Below are 24,008 nucleotides of genomic sequence, written 5' to 3'. Positions count from 1 at the left end.
CAGTCATACTTATGGGGTGGGTGGATGGGTTCATGGATTTGGTTGCCCCTACGACTACATGTGGCGAGACATACTGGGTCCTGTAGCAGGCTCGGTCCAAGTCATCGAGCCGAGGTATTCTCATCAACTACCTAGGTACACAGACATTGATTTAGCCAGCATGTCTTTGAGCCTCGATAGATTCAGCGACACCCGAGATGCAATGGAGAATATTAAGCGTGTCAGGTTATTGCCTAATTACCTAAGGTAGGTAAGGTAGGTACCTTAGGTATCAATAATTGTTAGACCAATGCCTATTCCTGACGGCTTCCCATTCAAGTGAAGAATCGGCCAGCCAAGCGTGATGTTCTAATATATCGCGTTCAGAGTGAAAGAAATACGTTCCTTACTGAGTGGGAAAGTTAAACCCCCTTCGAGTCCTTGATATAGGACTGAAAAACAATGTCAGAATCCGACGCGTCAACCGCAGCCAAATATGCCGCCACCAGTACATTCATCCCCTCGGATACGGCCATGGCAACCCATTTTCCCAGCGGAACCGTTTGGTACTCGGCCCCTCCCTCCGCCTCCAGATGCTCCTTCAGTCCCTCGATGGGAACTACAACATCCCCACTGTGATGTAAGAACTTTACACCACCACTAGGCACCACATCTTCCTCCCCGCGGCGAACCACAGTGTCCACAACTCCACTAGCCACTGTCTCGACTCGCACAAAGTCCACCGCGCCTTTCCAGTGTGCCGAAACCGGGACCGCTCTCAGCCTGTTGGAAAATCGGAGCATGGATGACATGACGTCCGTCTCGCCCACCCCGGCGCCCGTGACGCTGCTCGGCCGATGTACCCACACCCTAAGTCCAAGCCGGGCCGCCGCGCGCTCTAGGAATGCTTCGCTGGCCCACTTGCTCGCGACGTAGTGATCCTGCCAGTTCGCCGGAGGAGGATGCGCAGCGACCGTTTGTTCCCCAAATATGTCCTGGGGGACAGCTGGTAGTTCTCCTTGTTTGCTTGAACCATCCGCAACCGGTTTGGAAAGCAAGCGCCCGGTCCCAACCGTGGAGATGTAGTGAAAGTCGAGGCCGTGCTTCAAAGCGAGACTCGCGAAGACTTTTGTCGAGCCGACGTTCGCTCTGCGGAGCGTAGCATATGACTTGAGAAAGGATACGTCTGCACCACAGTGGATCAGGGCGTGCGCAGACAAAAAAGGTCGGTCGTCCAGATCGTCTAGTGAGGAGAGATCACCCTTGTAAACGGAAACTTTCGGACATGACTCCAAGTCGGCAAGCCTTGAAGGCTCGCGGACTGCGATGCAGTGCACATGAGAGATATCAGGGGATCCAATGAGTTGAACAAGCAGCTCGCGGCCGATGAGGCCAGTTGCACCTGTTAGAATGACGACCATCCCACTGTCTCTGGCTTTGACGGTGGCTTCTTGGGCTGGAACTGCGTCGATCAAGTCCTTGGTTAAGGCGGTCTCTTCTTCCCAGTCGATCGGCGCATCGGCGCTGGTGACAGACGCGTCGTGGACAGCGGCAGCCATAGCGCCCAGAGTACTGGCTTCGAAAAGAGACATTATGGTCAGTTTTACACCGAACTCGTGGTGGATGAGATGTTGTAGTTTGACGAGCAGCATCGAGTTGCCCCCGACATGGAAGAAGTCAGTGTCTCTGCCCACTTTGTAGAGAGAGTGGACATCTTTCGGGATGACTTTTCCCCAGACCCTATGGAGCTGGAGTTCCCTCTCTCCAAGCTCGGGGGTCACGATCAGCGGTTGCCGTATGCCGATGGTTTCTGCCTGGATCGACATCCTCTGTACCGCCTGTCTGTCTAGTTTGCCATGAGGGGTTAGGGGCATCGAAGGAATGGGTATGATGACCGCGGGATGCATGTACTGCGGTAGAGGGAGAGATGTTGCTAATCGATGCAGAAAATCCTTGCGGTCTTGATCTGGCACCGTGCAGTCTGCTCGGAACACCGCGTGAGCAACCAAGGTTGGCTGTGCGCCCCGTGCCGTAACACATACGCTCCCCAACCCGCCGTGAGAGTTGAGAAGGATCAGCTGTTCGATATCCTGCATCTCCACGCGGATTCCGCGGAGCTTGATTTGGGAATCCCCGTCGATACGACCCAAGATCTCCAGCTCCCCATTTGCTAGCATTCGGCCTCTGTCTCCGGTTCGGTACATTCTTGCCAGCCCGTTTTCTTTGGCGTTAGTATTCGGCGAGATATGGTCGGGAAGGAACTTCTCGTTTGCAAGGTCGTCATCGTTCAGATATCCAAGGGCGACACCAAGTCCACCAATCACGACTTCGCCCGGGACCCCGGGGCCGACGGGTTGGACGAAGTCGTCCAGGATATAGACGGAGCGGTTGGGCATCGTTTGACCGACAGTAACCACCCCATTGAGTGGGTTTGCGAGGTCTATCTCGACTTGGTTGCTCGACACAGTGACCTCTGAAGGGGCATACATGTTCCACAGGTGGAGGTCGGGCAGCTGCAGTTTTCTAAAGTCGTCAACTAGTTTTGACGAGCAGTGCTCGCCGCCCGTCGCGGCAATTCGCCACGACTTGCATTGCGTGAGCTTGGGAAAACCATATTGAATCCAGCTCAGATACTCGGATGGCGTAGCACCCGTGCAGGTAACACCCTCCTCAGCCATTAGCGTGGTGATAGCGATGGGATCCCCGCGCATGGCCCGCGGCACGACGACCAGCGTGCCACCATATGCGAGGGCCGCGAAGCACTGCCAGGTTGCGAAATCGAACCCCAGTGCGCTATGCTGGAGTACCACTTCAGGCCCACGAATATTGCACGTGTGTTCCATCAGGTTTGGGAATCCGTCGTGGGAAAGTATCACGCCCTTGGGGACCCCTGTTGAACCACTGGTAAAGAAGGCTATGGCAGGGTCTTTCGCTTGGGCCATGATGGGAACGTCGTGTCGCTGATGCTCAAAGGAAAGGGAAGCGATCGTTCGAGAGACATTCATGGTCTGAGGAGGCCCGTCTTGGACCGCTGCTAATCCGGCCGGCTGGGATAGTGTCGCGTCATGGAAGAGGACCATGGCCGGTTTCGCGGCCTCAACCATGGCCGCCAACCGCGCCGGGGGTATCCCGACGTCAAGGGGAACAAATGTGCCACCGATGCGCATGACAGCCAAGGCGGAGCAAATCCAGTCGAGACCCGGTTCCAGAAATGCAGCTACCCGCGCTCCTTTGGTCACGTTGGCGGCGAGCAACGTTGTTGCGATGGCCATTGTTCGGTTTCCAAACTGCTGGAAGCTCCATACTCGCCCTGTGAGCGGCTCTCTGACGGCGATGGTGTCGGGATGCCGTCGGATAACGTCGTCAACCCGGTGAACAATGGTTTCCGGCCACTCAGAAGCGATGGGAGGACCTGTAGAACGATGCAAGTCAGCCGAGGGTGGTGGGGATAAATCATACTCGAAGCGGCATCCTTCGTACCTTGACCGAGCTTTATAGCCTTCTCCACGCTCTCTGGTGTGAAGACGGGTGCTGCGTCCAGTCTTGACGCAGGTTCCAAGGCGAAGTAGTCGAGTAAGTGGACATATATATCCGCAAACAAGCTAGCGTCTTGCTCGGAGTACAGAGAGCTTTGGGTCAGGAGCGTGAGACGGGGCCCGCTGTGCGGGTCGTCCATAATATCCAGCGTGATGTCGTAGGCCGTTCGGCCCATGCTGTATTCCTCGGTCTGGCCCTCCACGTCTCCCATGGTCCGCTGTGCAGCCACCCCGGCCCGGTAGTTGATGAAGGCTTGGAATATGGGGCTGTGCAGTGTCGACCTTGCAATCTTGAGGCTGTCCAATACGAGGTCGAACGGCGCACGCGAATGTGCCATGGCCGCGTACGCAGTGCGGCGGGTGTCCTTCAGAGTCTCTTGGAAGCTCTGCCCCTTGGAAAGGCGAAACCTCAACGCTAAGAGGTTCAAGTACATACCGATGCTCGTGGCTAGGTCGCCCTCGAAGCGGTTGGCGTCTGCAGTCCCAATGCAGAAGTCGCTCACGTTGAGCAGGCGGAACAAGGTGGCTTGGAACACAGCCAGGTAAAAGTGGAATTGTGAGACCTTTTGTCGCCGGCATAGGTCGTGAATTCTGCCGGATAACTCGGTGTCGATCCTGCGATCCACGCGATTGTGGTCGTATTTGTGCATCGCCAGCCGCGCTTTGACTGACGCGTACGGAAGAAGGGGAAGCGTGGGTGGCATATCACTTAGCTCCCGCTTCCAGTATGTGATGTCGCTATCCATATTTCCCAGCTGTACATCAAGTTGTTGTTGCAAGGCGTAGGCAGGGTATTGGTAAGGTTCAGAACGGAGAGGTGTGCCAGTGTACAACTTTCCCATATCGGCCAGCAAGACTTCCATGCTTGCACCGTCCATGTTGACGTGATGATACCCAAAGATGAGGAAGTGATCTCGCGGACCTAGGGCCAAGAGAACTATTCGCATGGACTCGCCTCGTTCGATCGTAAAGACGTAGTTCTTCATTGCTTCCACGGCCTGCGAAACGTCGTGAGTGTCCCTTATTTGCTTCCTCTCAATGCGGAGAAGCGATTTCTTGAGGATGCCTTGCACCGGGATCTGTTGTCCCTCCTGGACAACAAAGGCTGTTCTGAGAGCTTCGTGGCGCTGACCTAGGACATGAACTGCCGCTTCCAACCTTGTCACTTGCAAAGGGCCGTGAAGCCGAACCGAAAGCGTGACGTTGAAGGTTGTCTGGTCCTCGATATACTGTCTCAGAAACCAGAATCGAGACTGTCCGAGTGTCATGGGTGCCGTTTTTTCAAGGTCCAAATCCTGGGCACGGGTTGGTTGTGTCATTAGACTCAAGGGGCCGGACCTGTCTAGTCCGGGGTTTGTGTTCCTTCCAGGCTTGTCAGTGTCATTTACCATGGGCGCTGGGCTTGGTTCCTGCTCAGGAGGAGGAGTGCTCTTGCGAGATGTTGACGTACGGTCGTCAACATCTTCGCTCTGCGATGGACCGGATGTCGTCGAGATGTCGGAACTTCGGGTGAAGGGGGCGGTGACCGGCAATTTGAGGTCAATATCGTGTATCTTCTCCTTAACGTCAATGCTCGAATCTTGTCCGATGTTTGGAGTTAGGGTGGCCGGTAGCTTCTCAGCAGCACAGGTGATGAGTTCTGCAACTGTAGCTCCTCCCAGGATCATGAGGACGGGCACGTCAACTTCCATCTCCTTTTGGAACCATGAGCGAATTTCGACAGCGACAAGGGAGTCAATACCCGTCTCCTCAGCGTTGGCTGTGAGGAAGTTGGAACGGTCGTCGTCGCTTTGTAGCTGTATCTGGAGCATGACCTGCAGCTTTTGCACGAAGGTGTCGGTGATGACTGTAATAGCTTCCTCGACGCTTCTTACTTCGAGTAACCTCGGTTTAACAGCAGCCATGGACCCGCCCAGTGTCCTCTTTGCTTCGGCGTTTGTGCTACCACGCGTAATGCAGTGGGAAAACCGCGGGTTATCCGTCCATGGGACCGACACTTCCTCGTCGACATTAACCACGCGCACGCTCGTGACGATCTCGGGGTTGCGGCTGGAATCCGGGCGGCTAGCCAGGATGGCCTCGGCGACGCACTGATGGAAAGCACGTTCGTCCATTTGGTCAAACCCTGCGCGGCGAACGATTGAAAATAAAGCTTCACCGGACATGCTCCGGCTCGACTCGCGAGACACATACCCTACACCCATGACGGCTCCTAGGTGTAGAACCGAGGCGGCTAGACCGCTCCGCTGGCGCTCAAAGGTCTTGGCCGTCATATACATGTTGGAGGCGCTGTAGTTGGCCTGTCCTCGATTTCCGACGGCAGAGGCGAGCGAAGAGAAGAAGACAAAGAAGTCAAGGGTGTTCTCTCGGAACAGGCGGTCGAGGTGGATGGTCCCAAGAACTTTAGGGCGTAGGACCTTGGTCATGGCCTCGAATGACATCTCCGAGAACGGGCCATCCTCGAGCACCATTGCGCCATGCATGACTCCTGCAATGGGTGGGAATGAGCGGCGTATGTTACCGACGAGCTCTTCAACCGCGGTTTCGTCGGTAATGTCGCTAACCACCGTATTAGCACGCAGTTTGACCCTGACAACACAAAGGGGACCTACTTAGCAAACACCTCAACACGCATACCCCTTTTGTGGCACTCATCCAGCCACTTGGTGTCGATATTAGGATGACGACTCGTCAAAACTACGTTTTTTGCACCATGGGATCCCATCCAGTCAACCACGGAGCGTCCCAGGTCGCCCGTCAAGCCAAACAAAACATAACATTTGCTTTCATCGAGTTGGATCATGCTATCGACTGACTGTAGTTTGACGGGAACCTCATCCTCTGACTTCCAGTTCAAGACCGTGGGGGTGGACGGATCCGGTATATCAGCTGACGGTGTCTTGACCAGCGCGCCTGGCGACAACGAGTGGACGCGTAGATGTTTCAGTTGCTGCGCATGACGGGAAACCGCTTGCTGAAGGATCTCGGACAAGACGGGTGACAAGACTGACGGCATTGCCAGGGGCGGTCCCAGCGTTGCGAGGGTGATGTGCCGACACGTTGGAGGCATGCATGATGCCACGAGCGAGCCAATTCCGGCCCCTTCGGAATTATTGGAGTAGTCAAGGAATAGGGAGATATCAGGGGGAAGAGATGCACGAACGGCTCGCCTTGAAGTAGTTAAAGACAATGCTACCACACTCTCGCTGGGAAGGTCCGGAAGATCGCCTGCAGCTGGGACAGTAAAGACCACGTTCGTGTTTCTTTCCGCTGCCTGATCAAACAGCCGCAATGCTAGGTCCGCGGGTGGCTCGTTTACAACCAAGCTCCCCGCCGTTGGCATGAAAAGGGCGATTTGGCTGCATCTTGCCTCAATGGTCAACAGGGCGAGGAGTCGCTCTTGAGCGTCCGAGCCTGTTCCGTTTTGTGCACCGCCCCAGCGAACCAGGTGTTCTTGTTGAACAGTGACACAAGAGCCATTCGTACGCGAGAATCCCAAAACCCAAGCGTCGGCGTGCGGGTCCAGTCCAACAATACCATGCATGCCTTGTACAACGGGCAGCAAAGTGGATGCCGTGACGGAAATCCGGACCTGGCCGGCGTCAAGATGGAGATGGTGTTCAGGCGGTGCCTGGTGGAAAGTGTAGCCTCGAGCCTGATTGGGCCTGGCAAGAATCAGGGGGCACTCGGAGGCACTTTTGGCCTGTACGATGGATCGTTTCGACGCATTGTATCGGTCGTTTGCAGGTTGCATCGGTAGCATTCTCGGGATTTTGATACAACCTCCCTCCTCGAACATTTCTTGCTCTGTTGTGTAGAGCACGCCGCGAACAGAAGTTTCGTTCCGTGTGAATCGGAGACGGAGCAGCGTTTCTGCCACCAACCTCGCGTCGGGTTTCTGTGAATAGTCGAGGTCGAGAAATTGGATGCAGATACCAGGGCTTTCCATGACTACCGACCGGCCAAGTCCTAAGCTCATGTTCATATACGGTTCATCGGCACGCGCACCTTGTGTCACCCAGAGAATCGTCCGTTGATAGTCCGCCATATTCTGTATGGCTCGCATGGATTCATCCGTGAGGTCGGAGAAGATGGGCCGGTCTAGTTCAGCCAGATTCAGGACCAAGGCCGTGGGGGAGATACTAGTCGCAATGGCGACTTCCTCTAGTGTCAGGAAGCGAGTGGTCTGGAACTCAAATTGCTGGGTTAGACCCATGATTGTGTCGATCAGTAACACCGTCGTTAGGCTTTGCCCGCCAATAATTACCAGGTCCCCCTTATCGGTCGAGGCAGCGTTGGACTCGCGGGCGTGCATAAGTGGTTGTCGAATCACACTCACGCGTTCGTCGACGGCCTGAGATACGATGACGGATGCGGGTCGGGGAAGAATGTCGACCTCGGGTGTTATAGTGTCGATTCCCGAGAACCCGGCTCCCAGGAGGAGCTGGTGCCATTTGGCCGAGGTCACACAAGGCGAGTACTCCCGACCATCATCCCGGCCAAGCCACCAACCCGGCAAGCCACTCATGGTAAAACCGGTACGGACAACGTCGTTGCTGATGAGCTCGATGAGAAGGAGGTACCCGCCGGGCTTGAGTAACCGACGAGTCTCTTGCAGCGTCTTGTCAAGGTTTTTGGTTGCGTGCAAGACCAGGGAGCCGATAACAACATCGTACGAGTGTTCCTGGTAACCTTGGTCGGCCACGTCCTTCTCGATATCGAGAGTTTTGAACACCATCTTGTCGGCTACGTGGGAAAAGATTTCCTGCGCTTTCTCCATGAATGCGGCAGAGATGTCGGTAAATGTATACGACGAAAAAGCGCGTCCAATCTCCGCCATGATGGATTTTGTCGCACCGCCGGTCCCGGCCCCAATCTCGAGGATATCCATGTGCGGGTAGCGGTGAACGATCTGTGCCACAGCACGGGACAAGAACCCGGTAGTTTCGCAAAGCCCCAATGCTTCGACGTAGTACCGGTTCGCCAGGTTATCCTGAAACATGTGCTCCTGAATTTGAGTCTCTTCCCGGACCACGGCCGCGAGGTTCTCGCCGACTGTACACATGAGCTTGACATCGATGCTGGCGGGGTATTTGTCCACGATGTATGAGATCTGATCCCAAGTATCGTCAAGCCACCGATCGCTAGCATAGCGCTGTCGCCCATCTGCGGTCTGGCGGAGCACATGTTCGAACCAGCTAAACATAGCCTCGTGATGCCACTTCAAGCCGCGGCGCTGACTTGGCGGCACGTCGTGGACAACCTTCTTCATATAGTACAAGGACAGTCTCTCCAGGTTTGTAGCAAGCTCATAGTCGGTCGGGGTAGCCCGGCTGTTGGCTGCGAGGGCACCGTCCGGCATGCTCACTCCCCAGACCTGCTCCATGAATAGTGTTCTGTCCGCCTCACTGGTCCGCTCAGCTAGGGGCATCACTTGGAGACCTTGCAGTTGGATGAGCGGTGTTTGTCCGTCGCGACCGTAGACATCAACATCTCCACCGATAATGTTCGTGGTCAAGGGGTTTTTTGTCAAGAAGGATTCGAGAGGAAGTTGGACCCCTTGGACTAGATCTTGTCTGCAGAGCGATGTGTTGATTGATAGACTGTCCAGACCCGTGGGTAGGTGCAGCTGATCGAGGCTCTTGTCACCAGGATAGCAGTAGGCGAGGAAGATTGCTTGCAAGGCCGCGTCTAGCAGGGCCGGGTGCAGCAACACGGCGTCGGAGGCCGATTCATGGCCGGGAACGCGAACGTACGCAGAACCGTAATTGATCTTCCGTTTCAGACCTGAGAGCGCCCGGAAATCGTCATAATACTCGTAGCCGAGTTCCTCAAGGGCCGAATAAAAAGAATCCTCCGGCACTTCGGCGGTGTCTGACGGCCCAGGAAGTCGCTGCGGAAACGGATGACGGGGCGTACATGTGTCCTCGCCAACATCACTCGTGCACAACGTGACCAATAGCCGACCAGTTGCTAGGCGCGAAAGCAGATCGGCCTCAACGCCGATGGCAGCGTGGAACGTGAAATTTGCTGTGATGTGATGGAGCCCTCGCTTATCGATGTCAGAGAGGACGAAGACCGTCTCGACCCCGGTTTGCTCGTTGATGCCATCAAAAGCTAGTGCCTTGCCCAGCTTGAAGTTTTCAATTTCAATCGTGTTTATAACCCGACCTTCTGCAAGAAAGGGGCATGATTCGATGGCAGTAGAAAGATATGCGGCAGCCGGGTACACCATCTGGCCCTGGAGCTGATGGCCACTGATCCATCGAAGCTCGCTTGGGCGGATAATGTTCCGCCAACGCATCTCATCGCCCACGCCATCTGGCACCCTCTTGCCGAGGAGGGGATTGAAGAGATCCTTACGGTTGCGGGTGGCACGAGAAATTCGAGAATCGTGCCAGAACACCCTATCGTGGTCCCATTTGTACGTCGGAAGGTTGGGAACGACGCGCCTCAGTGACGCGGATTGCCCTGTTGCAAGAGTCTCGTACTTGAGGAAATCAACAACGGGCGTCGTGAACCGGCTCCAGACGGACCCGAGCGTGACAGACAATGCTCCAATATCTTCTGTGCCACGGTGTAGGGTGCCGGTGTAAAGTGGCGGGATAAGTTGTTCTCCTTCATACAAGACTGCGAGTGTTTCGGTTGCAGGCCCTTTCAGAGCTGGGTGAGCGCCCACCTCAATGGCCATGTTGAAAGGCGCTTCCTGGCCCATCTTGACAGCTGCCTCAAGAGCCTGGGCAAAAAGGACTGGCCGCAGCATGTTGTCTTTCCAGTACTCTCCTTTGAGGGACTGTAGCTGTGCTGTAACCCCCATCGACGCGCCAGCGTGCACGCTTGAATACCAAGCGCAGTTGTTGGATGGCGGTCGGGGCTCGATCTTGCAATTGTCGAGTGCTTGTTGGTATGGTATCGAACAGGCTGCCATGTGGTGGGAGTGATATGCTTTGTCGACTTTGAGGACTCGAGCGAACTTCTTTTCATCTCCAAGGACCGCCTTCGCCTCCTCGATGGCGTCAGCGTCGCCAGAAAGCGTAGCGCTAGACGGGGAGTTACAAGCAGCCACAGATAACCGGCCAACAAATTCGTCCAAGCTGCATAGCTCTCTGGCGTCTTCGAGCGAAGTCCCGACGGCCATCATGCGCCCTTCTGTTTTAACATATCGCTGAACACACCAGCCGCGATAGTAGGCGATCTTAATCGCTTCCGCGGCGTTAATCATACCTGCAGCGTATGCTGCGGCTATCTCTCCCGAGGAGTGGCCGACAACGGCTGCAAACTCGACCCCGGCGGCACGAAGCAGGTCTACCAGCACAATTTGAATGGCAGTGCACAATGGTTGGGCGATGAGTGCTTCATCAAGTCGTGAGGATTGTGCATCTGCGAGGAGTTCGTGGGTCAGAGACCAGGAGGGCTGATCTGCTACGGGAAGGTCGTACAGAGAGCTCTCCAAAGCATGGATGCGATCACGGACAAAGGTCGATCCTTGTATGAGACTCTTTCCCATGGATGCCCACTGAGCACCTTGGCCCGTAAACACGCCTAAGATTCGGGGACGCGCCGTCACCGGTCTGGCGCCGATGCTAATGCCGGGCTCGCCCCTATCTTGCCGACGAGAATGGACGAGCTCCAGATGGTCCGTGATAGAGGAGGCAAGGTGTTGTGGTGAGGAGGAGGCGGGGAACGCCACTCTCACCCCTAATGCGGATCGTCTTGCGTGTAGGGTGTGGGAAAGGTCAGCTGGCGATAAGTCCGGTCGCTCGCCCAACAGCACGGCGTATGCTTGCAGCATCTCCTCGAGTGCCGTTTCGGACGCTGCGGAAAAAACAAATGGGGCAAACGTGGCGAGATGCTTGGTATTTTTGATAGGATCCTTGACTATGCCAACCGCGGGCTCGTAACTTTCAAGGATGATATGGGCGTTGGCACCCCCGAAACCAAAGCTGTTGACGCTCGCCCGGCGGACTTGGTTCACTCCCGGCCACGGTTTTGCTCGAGTGGCGATCTCCAGTCCGTTGTAGAAGGGGGCCACTGCGGGACTTAGCCGTTCAAACAGCATGTTGGGCGGGATCGTGCTGTGCTGAACGGCTAACGAAGCTTTCAGTAGCCCGGCGAGGCCAGCTGTGCCCTCGGTGTGGCCAATGGCGGTCTTGATTGAGCCGACATAGAGGCTGCTAGCTTGAGCTTGGGCGGGTGGCCTGGCTTCGTTGTTGCTGAATCCGAAGAACGCATGGCTGATGCCTTCGGCTTCCTGCCTATCAGTCAGTCGAAGGGGAACTCAGGGATGATAGAAAGCGGATGGGACCTACGCGGCAATCCCCTGCCTCGGTACCGGTGCCATGGGCTTCGAAGAACTGGCAGCGTTCCTCTTCTTTCGTCGGGTCCAGCCCGGCCTTTCTGTATGTTCTGGTGATCAGATCAGCCTGGGCCAACTCGTTGGGCATAGTGAGCCCTTTGGTGCGCCCATCGGAATTGATGCCAGACTCGCGGATGACGGATTCGATGTGGTCACCATCTCGAATGGCATCGGAAAGACGCTTCAGAACAACACATGCAACCCCTTCACCTCTCGCATAACCGTCTGCCGCAGCATCCCACATCCTGGATCGACCAGTGGGAGAGAGCATCTTGAGCTTAGACTCGCCGATGTACAGCTCCGGACCGAGGATGATGTTTGACCCCGCCGCGACAGCGAGGTCCGAGTCCCCGCTCCGGAGCAGCTGCACAGCTTGGTGAACAGCAACCAGACTAGACGAGCATGCCGTATCGATCGTCATCGAGGGTCCATGCCAGTCGAAGAAGTATGAGATGCGATTGGAAATGAGGCTCCTGGCCGTCCCCGTCGCCATATATACGGGCATAGTGTCTATATCTCGGCGGACATGCTCCATAAAGTCATCGCACATAACGCCGACATAGACACCGGTTTGGGATTTAGCGAGGGCTTCGATTGATTGGCCAGCAGCTTCCAATGACTCGTACACAACTTCGAGGAGGATCCGATGCTGGGGGTCAACCGAGTGAGCTTCGACCGGTTTGATGTTGAAGAAACCCGCATCGAACAGCCGTGGATCTTCTTGTAGAAAGTAACTTTGAGTAACATTGCCCGTGCCATGATGTGTACCGTCTGGGTGGAAAAATGCGTCTGCGTTGAAGCGACTAGTTGGAACCTTGGAGAGGAGGTCCTTGGGCTCGCGGAGGAAATCCCAGAGCTTGGATGGGTTGTCGAGGGAGCCAGGGAATCGACAGGCACTCCCGACGATGGCGATGAGCTCATTGCTAGACCGCTTTACTTGAACCATTGCGGTAGACTTCCTTCTAGGAAAGGCTCAAAAGAAGCTCGTCGACTGATGCGAGGTAGCAGATTCCGTTGAGAGAATCTAGCTTTGGCGAGCGTTCAAAACCGCATGACTGGGGTCAGTGGGCACCTGCTGTATAGTTGGCACTTGCCTGTGTTTTGGTGCCTATAACTACCTCGGTAGTAAATCTGTATGTCTCGCCCCATTCACGATATTCGCCCAGCCCCGTGGATTCTGAAACCGCACGGTGGTTACACAAAAAAGGTCTCGTTGCACCACCGAGCCGGAGGGTTCGGTTCGGGCCTCGGTGCTCGGGGTGGTCAACGGCGACCTGTGGCTTTATTCAGCGAGACATACGAGGCTCTGGAAGCCGAAAGAAGGGCAGCGGATAACTAAACGAAAGAAGACGAATGCAGGGACGAACGTTGAGTTGATGGCGTGCGCAGGCAAAGTGGATGGATTGCAAAGCTTGTCTACCTGAGTACCTAGGTAGGTATTTGTATTAACATCCAATTGTCCACTCGTAGAGAATGATCATGGCATTAGTTTAATACTTTAGATAATTAAATCATCGGACGCCTCTAGCAGAATCCCTGCCGACACCCCAAACTGAGTGATACTTTAACTTTCAGATTGGTATTATTTCGCAGTCGTAAACTTGTGGTACTGGTTGGGGTAGTCAATAGTATCATGGGTGGTGGGAGTAGTACTATTCCGGCCGGTATCAAAATATGAATGATACAAAGTTTGTCACGACGTTTTTCCATCTTCCAAGAGTGCTAAAACTGTAAATGAGCCAAATTTGCCACTTCTCTACCCTCTCCGGTAGTAGAACCTGTTCAGAGAAACCCTTCCCTTGGTAGCGCTCATCCGTACCCAACTCCCCACCCTGCACGTTAGTGACAAAGCCAGTCCCGCCTTTTCCGCCTGAGAAGCCCATTTCAAACATCTTGGTTTCGTGGCCATGGTGGAAACGCCAGGTCTTCCCGGTGGTGGCAGACACGAACTCGAGGACCCGCCCTGTTGAGCTGTCGGCCAGGCGGCCGCTCACATTTCCAGTGAAGTCGGGCCTGAACAGGACATGGTCAGCCGTTCGAGATATATCGCCAACCTGTGTCGCCACGAGGAGTTGGCCGTCCTTGAAGAGCTGAGCTGACAGGTACGAAACCCAATTGTCCAGTTTCGAGTACAACTGGAAATATGACACCGTGTAAGGGCCGAGGTACCCGCGGACAACGTGCCAACCGTGGCAGATATTGAGCCAGCCGTCCTCGGCCCATATACGCGTGTGGGCACCGTGGCCCGCAATTCTCATGCTTTTGCCCCCCATTTGGACTTGAGCAACCATCCTCCCGCCGGAGATGGGCTGGTTGAAGTAGAACCCTGGTCCTAGCCTAACGGCCGCGTGTTGCTGATCTTGAGTCCCTTCTTTCGGAGGCCAGAGCGCCCCATTTGCTAGAACCGGCGGGGTGAGCGAGTCTAGTGTAATGACCCCCTTTCCACGCCTGCTCTCCCACCACAGCTTGGCCGAGCGCAAGTCTTTTGACACTTTGAAACCGTACAGGTGGTCAGAGCTGTTCCATAGACCCCTGACGGAGTCTGCACAGCTGATGATAGTTGACTGCTGAGTGTACTGCATTTCCTCGATGCGTGTGCCATCCTCCAGTGTCACGTAGAGCTCGATGCGCAAGTTCCCTTGCCCGAAGAAGGGGAACGAAGGATCCCGGCAGAAGCCCATCATAAAGCTGCCCTTTCCGGACGCGGCCACACCGTCAAATTCCCACTGATCCCATGTTGTAGAGTTAATTGCCGCCAATTTAGGAATTTCTGGGTGTTCAGTCGCGGAAAGGGACGGTGTAATTGGTCCCTCAACCTGATCGAATGCACTCAGGTGGCTGATAACGCATGATGAGTCTTCTCGGTCCGGGTCGCTGAATTGGTGTTGCCATTGCCCGGAAAATAAGTTATTAGTCAAGAGTTGTTGGCTCAAGTCAGAGGTGCCCACGGCCAGTGGCAGAAACTTGAACACCGACAAAAACGTCCACGAGACGTGCATCCTGAAAACCGGATAACGTTCAAAGTCGAGATGGGTACAGGGTGTTTGCTTTGGTCAAGTGGCCTCAAATCAACATACGGTGGTTCCAAGGTAGAAGAAGCCTCCGTCCCCTGAGATTTTGGCTAGCTCGCTTCATGGGAGTATAATTCGGTGAGTTCCAACGTATGTCAAGGAGCCGATCGGGCCTTTCGGAAACTTGTCTGTCGGAGACCCATAGCGGCCGGAGACCGGCCGGAGACCGGCCGGCCAATTATCAAAGTTATTGTTACACGCGGCCCCGAGCCGACGCAGCCGGTTCTGAATCCACTAACGTGTCGTGTCGGGACGTAATTATCACCCTGAACATAAGTGATGCGGGCCGTTCGTATATATTGGTTTTGTACAAAGCTGCAAATAGTGTACGAAAAAAAACGTAAGCCAGAAATACTCTCAACTTTTCCTATTGCTTGTTACTGGGCTGAACTGTAAGGATCAGGTTTTAAATTTTGAGTTGTTTTGTCGCATTACTTGCAAACCCCCGTCGCACCATGACTGTTGAACTCGCCTTCGTCCGAAAAGTTTGCATCCAATCGCCAATACCAGGGATTATTGAGATCACTCCGACACGATGTTTTGGACTAAGATCGCTTTGATGGGGCCTATGAATATCCGTACAGTCTCGAGTTGATAGCGTGATGTGCGTGGTTCAAGAAGTTGGAAAGGTACCTACCTACGTTTGGAAGGGCGGAGTCAAGCTGCGTAAGTTCCATTGCGTTGAACAGCACAAGTGGGCTGCAAGGTGTTCCCGCCGGACTAGGGAGAGTAAAAGGAGGGACGAGATCAGGTCGGAGATTAGGTAGGTAGTTTATACTCCGACAAATCCGGTCTTTTATGAGATTCCCTGAACAAGCTTCCCCTACCTGGGTTCATCCGCGCAAAAGCTTCTGCACACTTTTTATGTTTTCCCGGAGCAACAACAAAACTGATTTCCCCGTCATCACGGCCCCTGGTCTGCCCCGGGTCTCGTGATCGACCTCGCCCATGACCAAGTGCAGAAGCTCTGATACGTTTCGGTCGCTGAAGATTCCTGCAAACGACGTGCTTCGCGCAGAGATACGGCACTCGGCTGGAAGTCCCATCAGCGACTCGACACTCTCGAACTGATGTTCGATGATCTCGATTAGGATCTTGATGTAAAGGCCACTAGGCATGGAAGGCAGACCAGCTATTCGAAATTCGGGCCGAGGCTGGCATTCACCCATGGTATCGCCGGTTACCTTACCAAGGAACTCGGCCATGCGATAGAACATCGCGTTGAACAGTTGGACCAGCTGGAGATAGGTGGAGATGACGAGTAAATACGTGGCCATACTGAGCGGACATATGGCGGGGCAGGTGCCGGGGGTAGCCACAGAGATGCCCGAATCCGAGATCGACCATGTGTCGGAGGGTTCGCCGTGAGGCGAGAGAGACTTGAGAATCGCGACAAACGAGGTTGTGGTCTGGACAGCTTTGGCGACAGGGTTGTCCGCGGAGGAGCTTAGCTCGGCAAAGCATAGATGAGGCATCAGTGGCGATGGTTTCGAGGGGCACGAGTCCATCTTTGCGAGTTGCTGACCGAGGTCCTCGTTCAGGCGGGAGAGCGAGATTAATGTATGAGGGGCGCTCATCTGTACGGCATCCACAGGCGGAACAGCGTCGCCAGCCGCCCCGTCGTGTTGCAAGCCACAAAGAACCATGTCATTAGCTAGAGCTGATCTGTTGGCCCTGTGAATTGAGCTGCCATGTCGGTCCTCGTCGAGCCCTAAGTTGAAACTTGGGGCTCCATCCTGCGCACTGCGGCTGGCAGGCAACGAGGCTGTGAGGTCGTCGTTCGCGACAAGCACACCGAAGAGATGATCCAACCCATCAAATGTTGCTTCGGTTATTTGTGGGGGGCTGACATGCGCATGTCTTGTATCTAGCATGGGGTCGGGATGACCATACTCGTTCGTCGTGTCGATTGTAGCGTGTGGCGGCCACTCTAGAGCCTCTGGGGTTTGAACTATCGTCGATTTTGATCCATATGGGCGTTGTTGTTCGAGTGCTGACGGCAGCAAAGACGTATCCGAATTACACTGGGATCGCGGTGGGCGGCCACGACTGGTCGTGAGACCTGGGACTGCAGTAGATGCCGGGTTTGTACGTGGCCGGCCAAGAGGCCGGGCACCGCTTGTGACACAGAGGGCACTTGCGCGTTGGCATCGGGCGCAAGGCTCCTGGCTGTTGTTGTCGACCCGGGGACACCGCAGCTTCTGGTCGCGGCAGCGATCACAGGCAAATCTTTTCTGTATTCCGTGACAGCTCATGGCAGGCGACCAAGAGTTTTGAGATGCTGGTTAGGCTTCCTAGGTAGTGTTAGAAACCACGGGAAGTTGGGTTTCAATCTAGATTTTGATTCATGGTGCCTGTAGGACCAGGCGCAGTTGCTCGGAGTCCGAGTCCTGCCACGCTGTATCACATCCGGAACCTTCATGCTGGGGTCATGTAGGTAATGGAGGTTGACGAACATGATGCCAAGCAATAAAAAGAAGAGAATTAGGAGGCCCCCACCCCTCGGCACAATCCGTAGCACGGGGAAGAGAAGATTATGACCAACACTTCAAACTACTCGGTGTTGGAGTTTGCCTTGGTTCCTGTACGGGCCTTCCCGATCTCGGGACGGGACTCGGATAGGCAAAATTGCGGTTCGAAGTCCTGAAACCAAATAGTTAACACAGCCTGGCTCAGGGGGTTGTATTACTCGTACCGTAGTCGTTGGTCTTTGAAGACGGAGGAGCCTTTTGTCTTAGTCCCGTTTCTGACGTAATAGAGGTACCTACATGTACATACCGTAGCTACATGTAGGTAACCTCTCCGCCCGCAGCAACGCTCCGCTACCACACTCGAACTACCGAGCTACGAACAAGCCAAACAAAACTTGTGTTTTCATTGTACCCATGGTTATTGATATGACTACCTGGCTTTCCGGGAGCCAACGCCCATTTTGAACAAGATACTCTATCCAAACCTAGGATTGGATGCTCCCATTGTCCTAAATCCCTCCAAAGACCAGCAGGCTTTGGATATCGGCTCCGCCAAAACCATGCCGGCGTAATAGTTCCCGGCCACGATGAACAGGGAATTCTGCCACCACCATGATGCTGACGTCCTGGGGAACAATGCCAACTTCACCTAACAGCCGGAGGACAGCACACAACGTCCGCCCGGTAGCAAGGACATCATCCACCACCATGACTGTCGCGCCTCTACGGACCACATCTCGGTCCATCTCGATCCTGTCTTTTGACCCATTGGATCCTGCGGACGATATATGTGAGGGAGACTTGGCGACAGTGACGGTAGGTGGCGGGAGCTTGCCACCTTCGCGAATCAGCGCTAGGGGTACGTTGGTTTGTGAGGCCAACGCCGATGCGTAGACGAAGCCACCAGCCTCGCAACACACCACCGCATCGATTTCGGCCCAATTACCAGCGAAGTGCCTTATCAGTAGCGACGTGCATAGTGCCAGGCCACCTGGCCGTTGACAGATGTCGAGGACATGGCGGAATGAAATGCCTGTGCGTGGGAACTCGGGTACCGGGCGGACCATGGTAGCCAGGCGTTGCAGGTCCCCATGTAGGAAGGGAAGTAGCTGGTGTTCGGCGAACAGTTTTGCCGCCTCATCTCCGGACGTGTCATTGTCGAAGCTAAGATTGGGACGGCTCTCCAAGGTCTCCGAACCTGACTCGCCGTTGTCGTTGTTTTTGCGATCCCCGTTTTTCTTGTTGCCACAAACACCGTCACCGTCGACGTACACTTGACGAGCCCGTCGTGCCTCTTCTTTAGCTTTCACGCAAACTTCGAGCAGCCTGGTATCGGGTACCAAATGCGACAAGGCCGCGACTGGGGCCTCATCTCTCATCCCCGTGATGAACAGTGCATCCACATCTGTGGAGTTGTAGACTACGTCCAGGAAGTGCTCCTGCGGTAGTCGGGGACGTTGCCGCACCTGGTCCTGGAAGTAAGACGTGAGAGCCGGGCGGTGTTGCTCTTTGTAGGCGCGGTCCCGGAACAAGCGGTCCACGTCGGCACCAGTAGCGGCGGCGTATTCACGCTTGGTGGCTTCGCTAATGCTGACCGTACGTGCCCGAAACTTGCCATTGGTGAAGGCAGAAACCCAAACGTCGGCGCAATAGTCCTTGCCGGCGCCGCTCTCGCCGGTGACGAGGACAATGAGTTTCGCTTCCATCGGCGCTCTTGGGAGCGGGCAAGCATACGTTAGGACGCTGCGAGGGTCCAACTCGTGTTTCAGGCGGGCTAGGCGTGGGAGATTTGGACCAAACGCTTTCGCCGCCAGAGCGGTGTCCCTTGGGTCCGGTCCGAGGTCGGCGCTGTACGCCCCGGTGCTTACGGGCAGCAGCTTGCTGACGACCTCATAAACCCAGCGGATGGCAGCGAGAGCTGTGTCTGTTCCGTCTTCATCCCGGGGCCAGACGCCGGTTACCACACAGGCGAAGTGCCAGTCTCGGCACCCAAAGGCGGTAGAGTTCGGTGCCACGTCGTTAACTGCTCCGCCGCCTTGTAGCAAATGGAGATAGCAAAGTGGCGTGGGGCGGGTCTCGACAGCCGCGACCAAGAGGTCGGCGACGTTGGCTCGTCCGATGTCTTTGAGCAACAAACTTCGCTTGAAGGAGGACGTCTTGCCGCCGCCATGCCCGCCATGCATTCCCGACATGTACATCTCGGTGTCGAACACACCGACGCAGTCGACGGTCTTGGAGCTTGATGGTGGCCCGAAAGCTTCAGAGATGGTGGTAGGGGTGGCTGTTTCGAGATCGGACGTTGGCGCCAATGTTTCGAACATGGTCACGCCGAGACATAACTCGCCGCCGTTCCAATACAGATATGCATCCGCAGAACAGTTCCGAGGGACTTCTCTGGCGACCGATTTGTCAAAGATGGTCAGTTTGTGCCGCGCCTCAAGACCATCGCGTAACGGCGTGACCCAGTTCCGGACTGAGTATGTCGGAGCCGGATAAGCCTTGAAAGTCACGCTGACCACGATGCCGAAGTTTGTCCCGGCGCCCTTGATGGCCCATAATAAGTTCGTCTCATCCAGACACACGGCACCAGCGGGCCGATGCTCGCTTGCGACGTAGCCAACGCTGATGATCTCCCCAGACTCGACGCTGACCACGACGGCACCAACGATGGCATCGCACGCCAGCCCGTATTGTCTCGCCAGATGCCCAATACCGCCTTGTAGCCACAGCCCCGCGCCCACACTTGGGCGTGCTCCCAAGGGCACGGTGAGGCCAGCCGCCATAGCGCTACGGACGACGTCACCCGTCTTGCAGCCAGCCTCGGCGTGTATTAGGGGCCCAAAGTCGGGATGATCTCCGTCCTTGACGATGTGTACTTGGTCGAAGGCACCCATGTCGACTGCGACGACATTGGACCAAAGGCAGTGACCGCTGTGACCCCCACCAATGACGGTTAAGCCGACGTTGCGTTTCAACGCCCATCGGACGCACTCCTGCACGTGTCCGATCTCTGTGGGCTTTAGGACCGCGGCAGGGCGGCGCAGGCGCGCCTCCCTATTCTTGATCGTGTTGCCGCCGGTTGCCAACGGTACCTCCGCCGTCAACTTTGGCAATGCAGTTGCGTGTCGGGTGAAAGTCGCCACAACCTCGGGCGCGGCGAACAGGAGATGGTCTGGATACGCTGCCTCACGGCGACCCAACGTGCGGCACACTTCGCGCCATTTGGCTCGGACAGCCTCGTCCTGCGTGCCAAAACCCGCGACGAAAGGGGTGAACGAATCCAGTGTCTTATCGTCAAGTGGCGCGCCAACAACGCCATCGGGGAAACACGCCGTTTTATGGGGCACTAGGCCATCCAGATCCAGGCTTTCGCGATGGAAAACGACCACCAATGCGTCGTGTGGTTGCTCAACAAGCATCTCCAGCGCCTGCTCGATGAAGCTGCGTTTGGGATTCATGCCGTACATGCTGTGGCAGAAAAGAATGACATCGAACCTTTCGCCGCCGTCCTGGATCTTGTCCCCCAAAACGAACGGAGCTTGGTGAATGCCAGGCGGGCTTTCCAAACAGGGGAGTAAGGACTCTGCGTCAGAGCCAGATTGGAGCTCTTCTTCCAACCTCGTCGCAAACAAGCCGTTGGGCTCCAGGGCCGTGTATTTCTTGATCTTGCGCCTGAGCTGATCAGGTAGGTAGCCAAGGACCGTTTTCGGGCCTGGACCGATTTCCAGGACCGAAACATGGAGACGAGCTTCGAAGAGGGGAGACAGCAGATGAGAGAGATGCGGGACAATGAAGTCCTGGTAGGTTTTCCACCCCGGGCCCTGTATGAAGAGATCAAAGCTGGCGCTATACTGAGCTTCGGACAACGGCTGCTTTGAAGTGGCCATTGCCGTGGCGCCTTGCGTCAGGGCGCGCTTCAGCGAGTCGATAGTGGCCATTTGAGTTGTCTTGGGTGTATGAAATGCTGCGATGGTGTGGATAGTCACGGAGAGTTCCCAGAATGTGTCCTTAAGTGGCTAAGACAAATTGAGAACAAGAAAGGGAAATGGTCGGGGGTTGGGGGAGAGTTGGCAGTGTTCCCAACTCGTCCTTACGACCCCGCGGCCGGAACGCCTAAGGGTCACAGGACTACGTACGGCACGATGCTAAAAGTGTTGCCGGTCGGGCCGGCGAACTTGGTGACACAATATTTGTCGGTAGTTGGCCTCATTGCGCCCGAGATGAGTCATGGGATGGCATGATATGGATTGGTGCCTATATTGAGGCCCACGAGGGTCATTGCTCTTTAATGTCCGACGCGATGCTGGCTCCCGAGCAAACATCGCGGCCGCCCGCGGTGGCACACCTCAGATGTTGCGGCATTTACGCCCTCCAGCGAAGAGGCCCGGACCCAAAACGCCCGGTTACCCTGATGCTGTCCGGGTCAGGTTCCAAAACTACAGCCGAAAACTCGACAAGACCCAGGGTCTCAACCTAAACCCTACAGCACAGTGATCTAGCGAAATTGCGGGAAGAAATGGCGAAGAGGAAGTCCAAGGCTCAAAAGGGGGACGTCGATGGCAAGACTGCCAAAGAACCCGAGGGTGAGCTGGAATCCCAGTGCCTAAGCAAGGCGCCGGGGCCGAACGGAATTAGGACCGGATCGCCTATTCCAATGATGGATTCAGATGGGTTGAGTCGACCAGGTACGTCTGTCTCATTGCGCCTTGCTCATTCTCCTAAACCGTGGAGTAACCCTCTCTCAGGCATCGGGACCCGAGCAAGACTTGAAGAGTCTTCTGAGGAAGCTGCGAAGCGTCTCGATAAGCTGCGAGATGCAGTGAGGACCATGCTCGAATGCGTAGGCGAGGATCCCGACCGACTAGGAGTCCTCAACACTCCCGAACGATACGCCAAGGCAATGATGTTCTTGACCAAAGGATATGGGCAGAACGTCCAGGACATTGTCAACAACGCCATCTTCCACGAGAACCACCACGAGATGGTGGTTGTCAAGGACATTGAGATCTTTAGCATTTGCGAGCACCACATGTTGCCGTTCATCGGGAAGATGCACATTGGCTACATCCCCTACCACTCTGTCATTGGGATCTCAAAGCTGGCTCGGATCGCCGAGTTGTTTAGCCGGCGGTTACAGATCCAAGAGAGGCTGACCAAGGAGGTCGCAAACACCGTCATGGAAGTGCTTCAACCACAGGGCGTGGCTGTGGTTATGGAATCGTCTCATCTATGTATGGTGATGCGGGGCGTGGGGAAGTCGACGGCGACGACCCTCACTAGCTGCATGCTGGGCTGTTTTGAGGCAAATGAGAAGACGAGGAATGAGTTTCTCAACTTGGTTGGCATCAACAAATGACGATAGAGCCGGAGACGCATTGCATTAGAGGTGGTTGGGGTTTAGGTTAGGTACTCGAAGACACGTGGTAAAATGGCTCATTGCATCCAGTTGCCTCACCTCGCCTTGCCTTGCCGTGATGAAGTGTGAAGCACGCTGCGTTTCACCGTGTTGAGTATGTACAACTGTGTCCACTGCGTTTCAATGTCTCAATTGTGTGCGAAGACAAGAATAGGCTTAAAAACATCAACCAAACATGCCAGGGCCTGACCCGGGTCTCTCTCGGGCTTGAGCCCATGTCCCCATCATCTGATGCTCACGACGCTACAAAAAATGCACCAAGCCAGAGAGAACCAACGCCCAAACACCAACCGTCTTCACCGAGTCCGCCCCAACGCGACCCGCCGTGTTGAACTGCCAACCGGTAATCCTGGACTCGGTGATGTTCCGTCCGTTAATGCGCAAGCAGCTCGAAGTCGCCTCCTTGACCGCGTCGTTGGCCGTCCCGTTGTCGAAGTACGACGCCGGCACTTCGCACCACAACCAGCAATCCTTGACGACCTGAACAGGGTTGGGATCGCAGCAAGCGACCATAGCCGGGTCCCGTTTGTCCCATTCAGGGACGATCATGAGGTTGATATCATGGGGGACCGGTAAGCCGGCTATGTCGGGGATCGCGGCGTTTGGGCATGTCGGTGGGTAAGTCGCCATGTCGGGCGAAGTAGCGGAGATATCGGAAGATGTTTTGGTCGCGATGGTCAGCCGCGAGTGCCCGATGGTATACGAGACGGGAATGGGAGGCAGGTCCAAGTCTCTTCGGGTGCTATTGTGCGGCGCTAAGAGTCGTGGTTGAAGGTCTGGCAATTTTTTGTGTGCTTGTTGTTTCTTCGAGAAACGTTTGGCAAAAAGATGCTCGCAGTAATGATTCAGTTGGGTTTTCTTTGTTTATGGGCAGTTTGGCGTGTGAAGTCGCGGTCACGTTGGAGTTGTAGCCGTCGAGGTGCGCGGCTGAGCACCAACCACATCCAATGTTTCTTCCACTGGGCGGAGACTCCCGATGAGGAACTCAACCTGACCCCACTGCTTGCGAGACGTGGAGACTTCTCGGGGCTCCATCATGATCGCTCGCCGACTTTCCGGTATTATTATTGAAAGCGAAGGAGGCACCTATTGCCTCCCGAGGTGCAGAGGGAGACATACATCCTCAATTTACCTTATTAGTCCAAGAAGACAATCCACAGCAATGCGGCGAGCCATTAT

General features: G+C 55.3%; 6 protein-coding genes across 6 annotated transcripts; 1 reads left to right on the top strand and 5 right to left on the bottom strand.

Moving 5' to 3' along the window:
- Window positions 1–222: 222 nt before the first annotated feature.
- Window positions 223–12,817, bottom strand: B0H64DRAFT_356027 (polyketide synthetase; the record flags this gene model as incomplete). Its single annotated transcript, XM_062801582.1, has 6 exons — window positions 223–3,391; window positions 3,460–4,041; window positions 4,225–6,074; window positions 6,128–6,414; window positions 6,511–11,766; window positions 11,825–12,817. The coding sequence occupies 6 exons, from the start codon at window positions 12,815–12,817 to the stop codon at window positions 402–404; spliced, it is 11,958 nt and encodes a 3,985-aa protein (XP_062660103.1). The 3' UTR covers window positions 223–401.
- Window positions 12,818–13,538: 721 nt separating this feature from the next.
- On the bottom strand, window positions 13,539–14,870 carry B0H64DRAFT_320380 (uncharacterized protein; the record flags this gene model as incomplete). Its single annotated transcript, XM_062800462.1, has 1 exon — window positions 13,539–14,870. The coding sequence occupies one exon, from the start codon at window positions 14,868–14,870 to the stop codon at window positions 13,539–13,541; it is 1,332 nt and encodes a 443-aa protein (XP_062660102.1).
- A 905-nt stretch (window positions 14,871–15,775) lies between these two features.
- Window positions 15,776–17,197, bottom strand: B0H64DRAFT_356026 (uncharacterized protein; the record flags this gene model as incomplete). The annotated part of the gene is made up of 1 exon (XM_062801581.1): window positions 15,776–17,197. The coding sequence occupies one exon, from the start codon at window positions 17,195–17,197 to the stop codon at window positions 15,776–15,778; it is 1,422 nt and encodes a 473-aa protein (XP_062660101.1).
- A 484-nt stretch (window positions 17,198–17,681) lies between these two features.
- B0H64DRAFT_430679 (uncharacterized protein) lies at window positions 17,682–21,623 on the bottom strand (the record flags this gene model as incomplete). The annotated part of the gene is made up of 2 exons (XM_062805941.1): window positions 17,682–21,429; window positions 21,546–21,623. The coding sequence occupies 2 exons, from the start codon at window positions 21,621–21,623 to the stop codon at window positions 17,923–17,925; spliced, it is 3,585 nt and encodes a 1,194-aa protein (XP_062660100.1). The 3' UTR covers window positions 17,682–17,922.
- A 98-nt stretch (window positions 21,624–21,721) lies between these two features.
- Window positions 21,722–22,838, top strand: B0H64DRAFT_423067 (uncharacterized protein). Its single transcript, XM_062805594.1, has 2 exons — window positions 21,722–22,098; window positions 22,159–22,838. Exons 1-2 carry the CDS (start codon window positions 21,930–21,932, stop codon window positions 22,767–22,769), a joined length of 780 nt encoding a protein of 259 aa, XP_062660099.1. The 5' UTR covers window positions 21,722–21,929; the 3' UTR covers window positions 22,770–22,838.
- Window positions 22,839–22,994: 156 nt separating this feature from the next.
- On the bottom strand, window positions 22,995–23,459 carry B0H64DRAFT_372037 (uncharacterized protein; the record flags this gene model as incomplete). The annotated part of the gene is made up of 2 exons (XM_062802204.1): window positions 22,995–23,072; window positions 23,121–23,459. The coding sequence occupies 2 exons, from the start codon at window positions 23,457–23,459 to the stop codon at window positions 22,995–22,997; spliced, it is 417 nt and encodes a 138-aa protein (XP_062660098.1).
- Window positions 23,460–24,008: the final 549 nt, after the last annotated feature.

This window comes from Chaetomium fimeti (genome assembly GCF_033439085.1).
Source record: "Chaetomium fimeti strain CBS 168.71 chromosome Unknown B0H64scaffold_3, whole genome shotgun sequence".
Lineage (NCBI taxonomy): Eukaryota > Fungi > Ascomycota > Sordariomycetes > Sordariales > Chaetomiaceae > Chaetomium > Chaetomium fimeti.
Note: the sequence above shows the minus strand (reverse complement) of the source record. Positions and strands in the feature narration are given on the sequence as shown.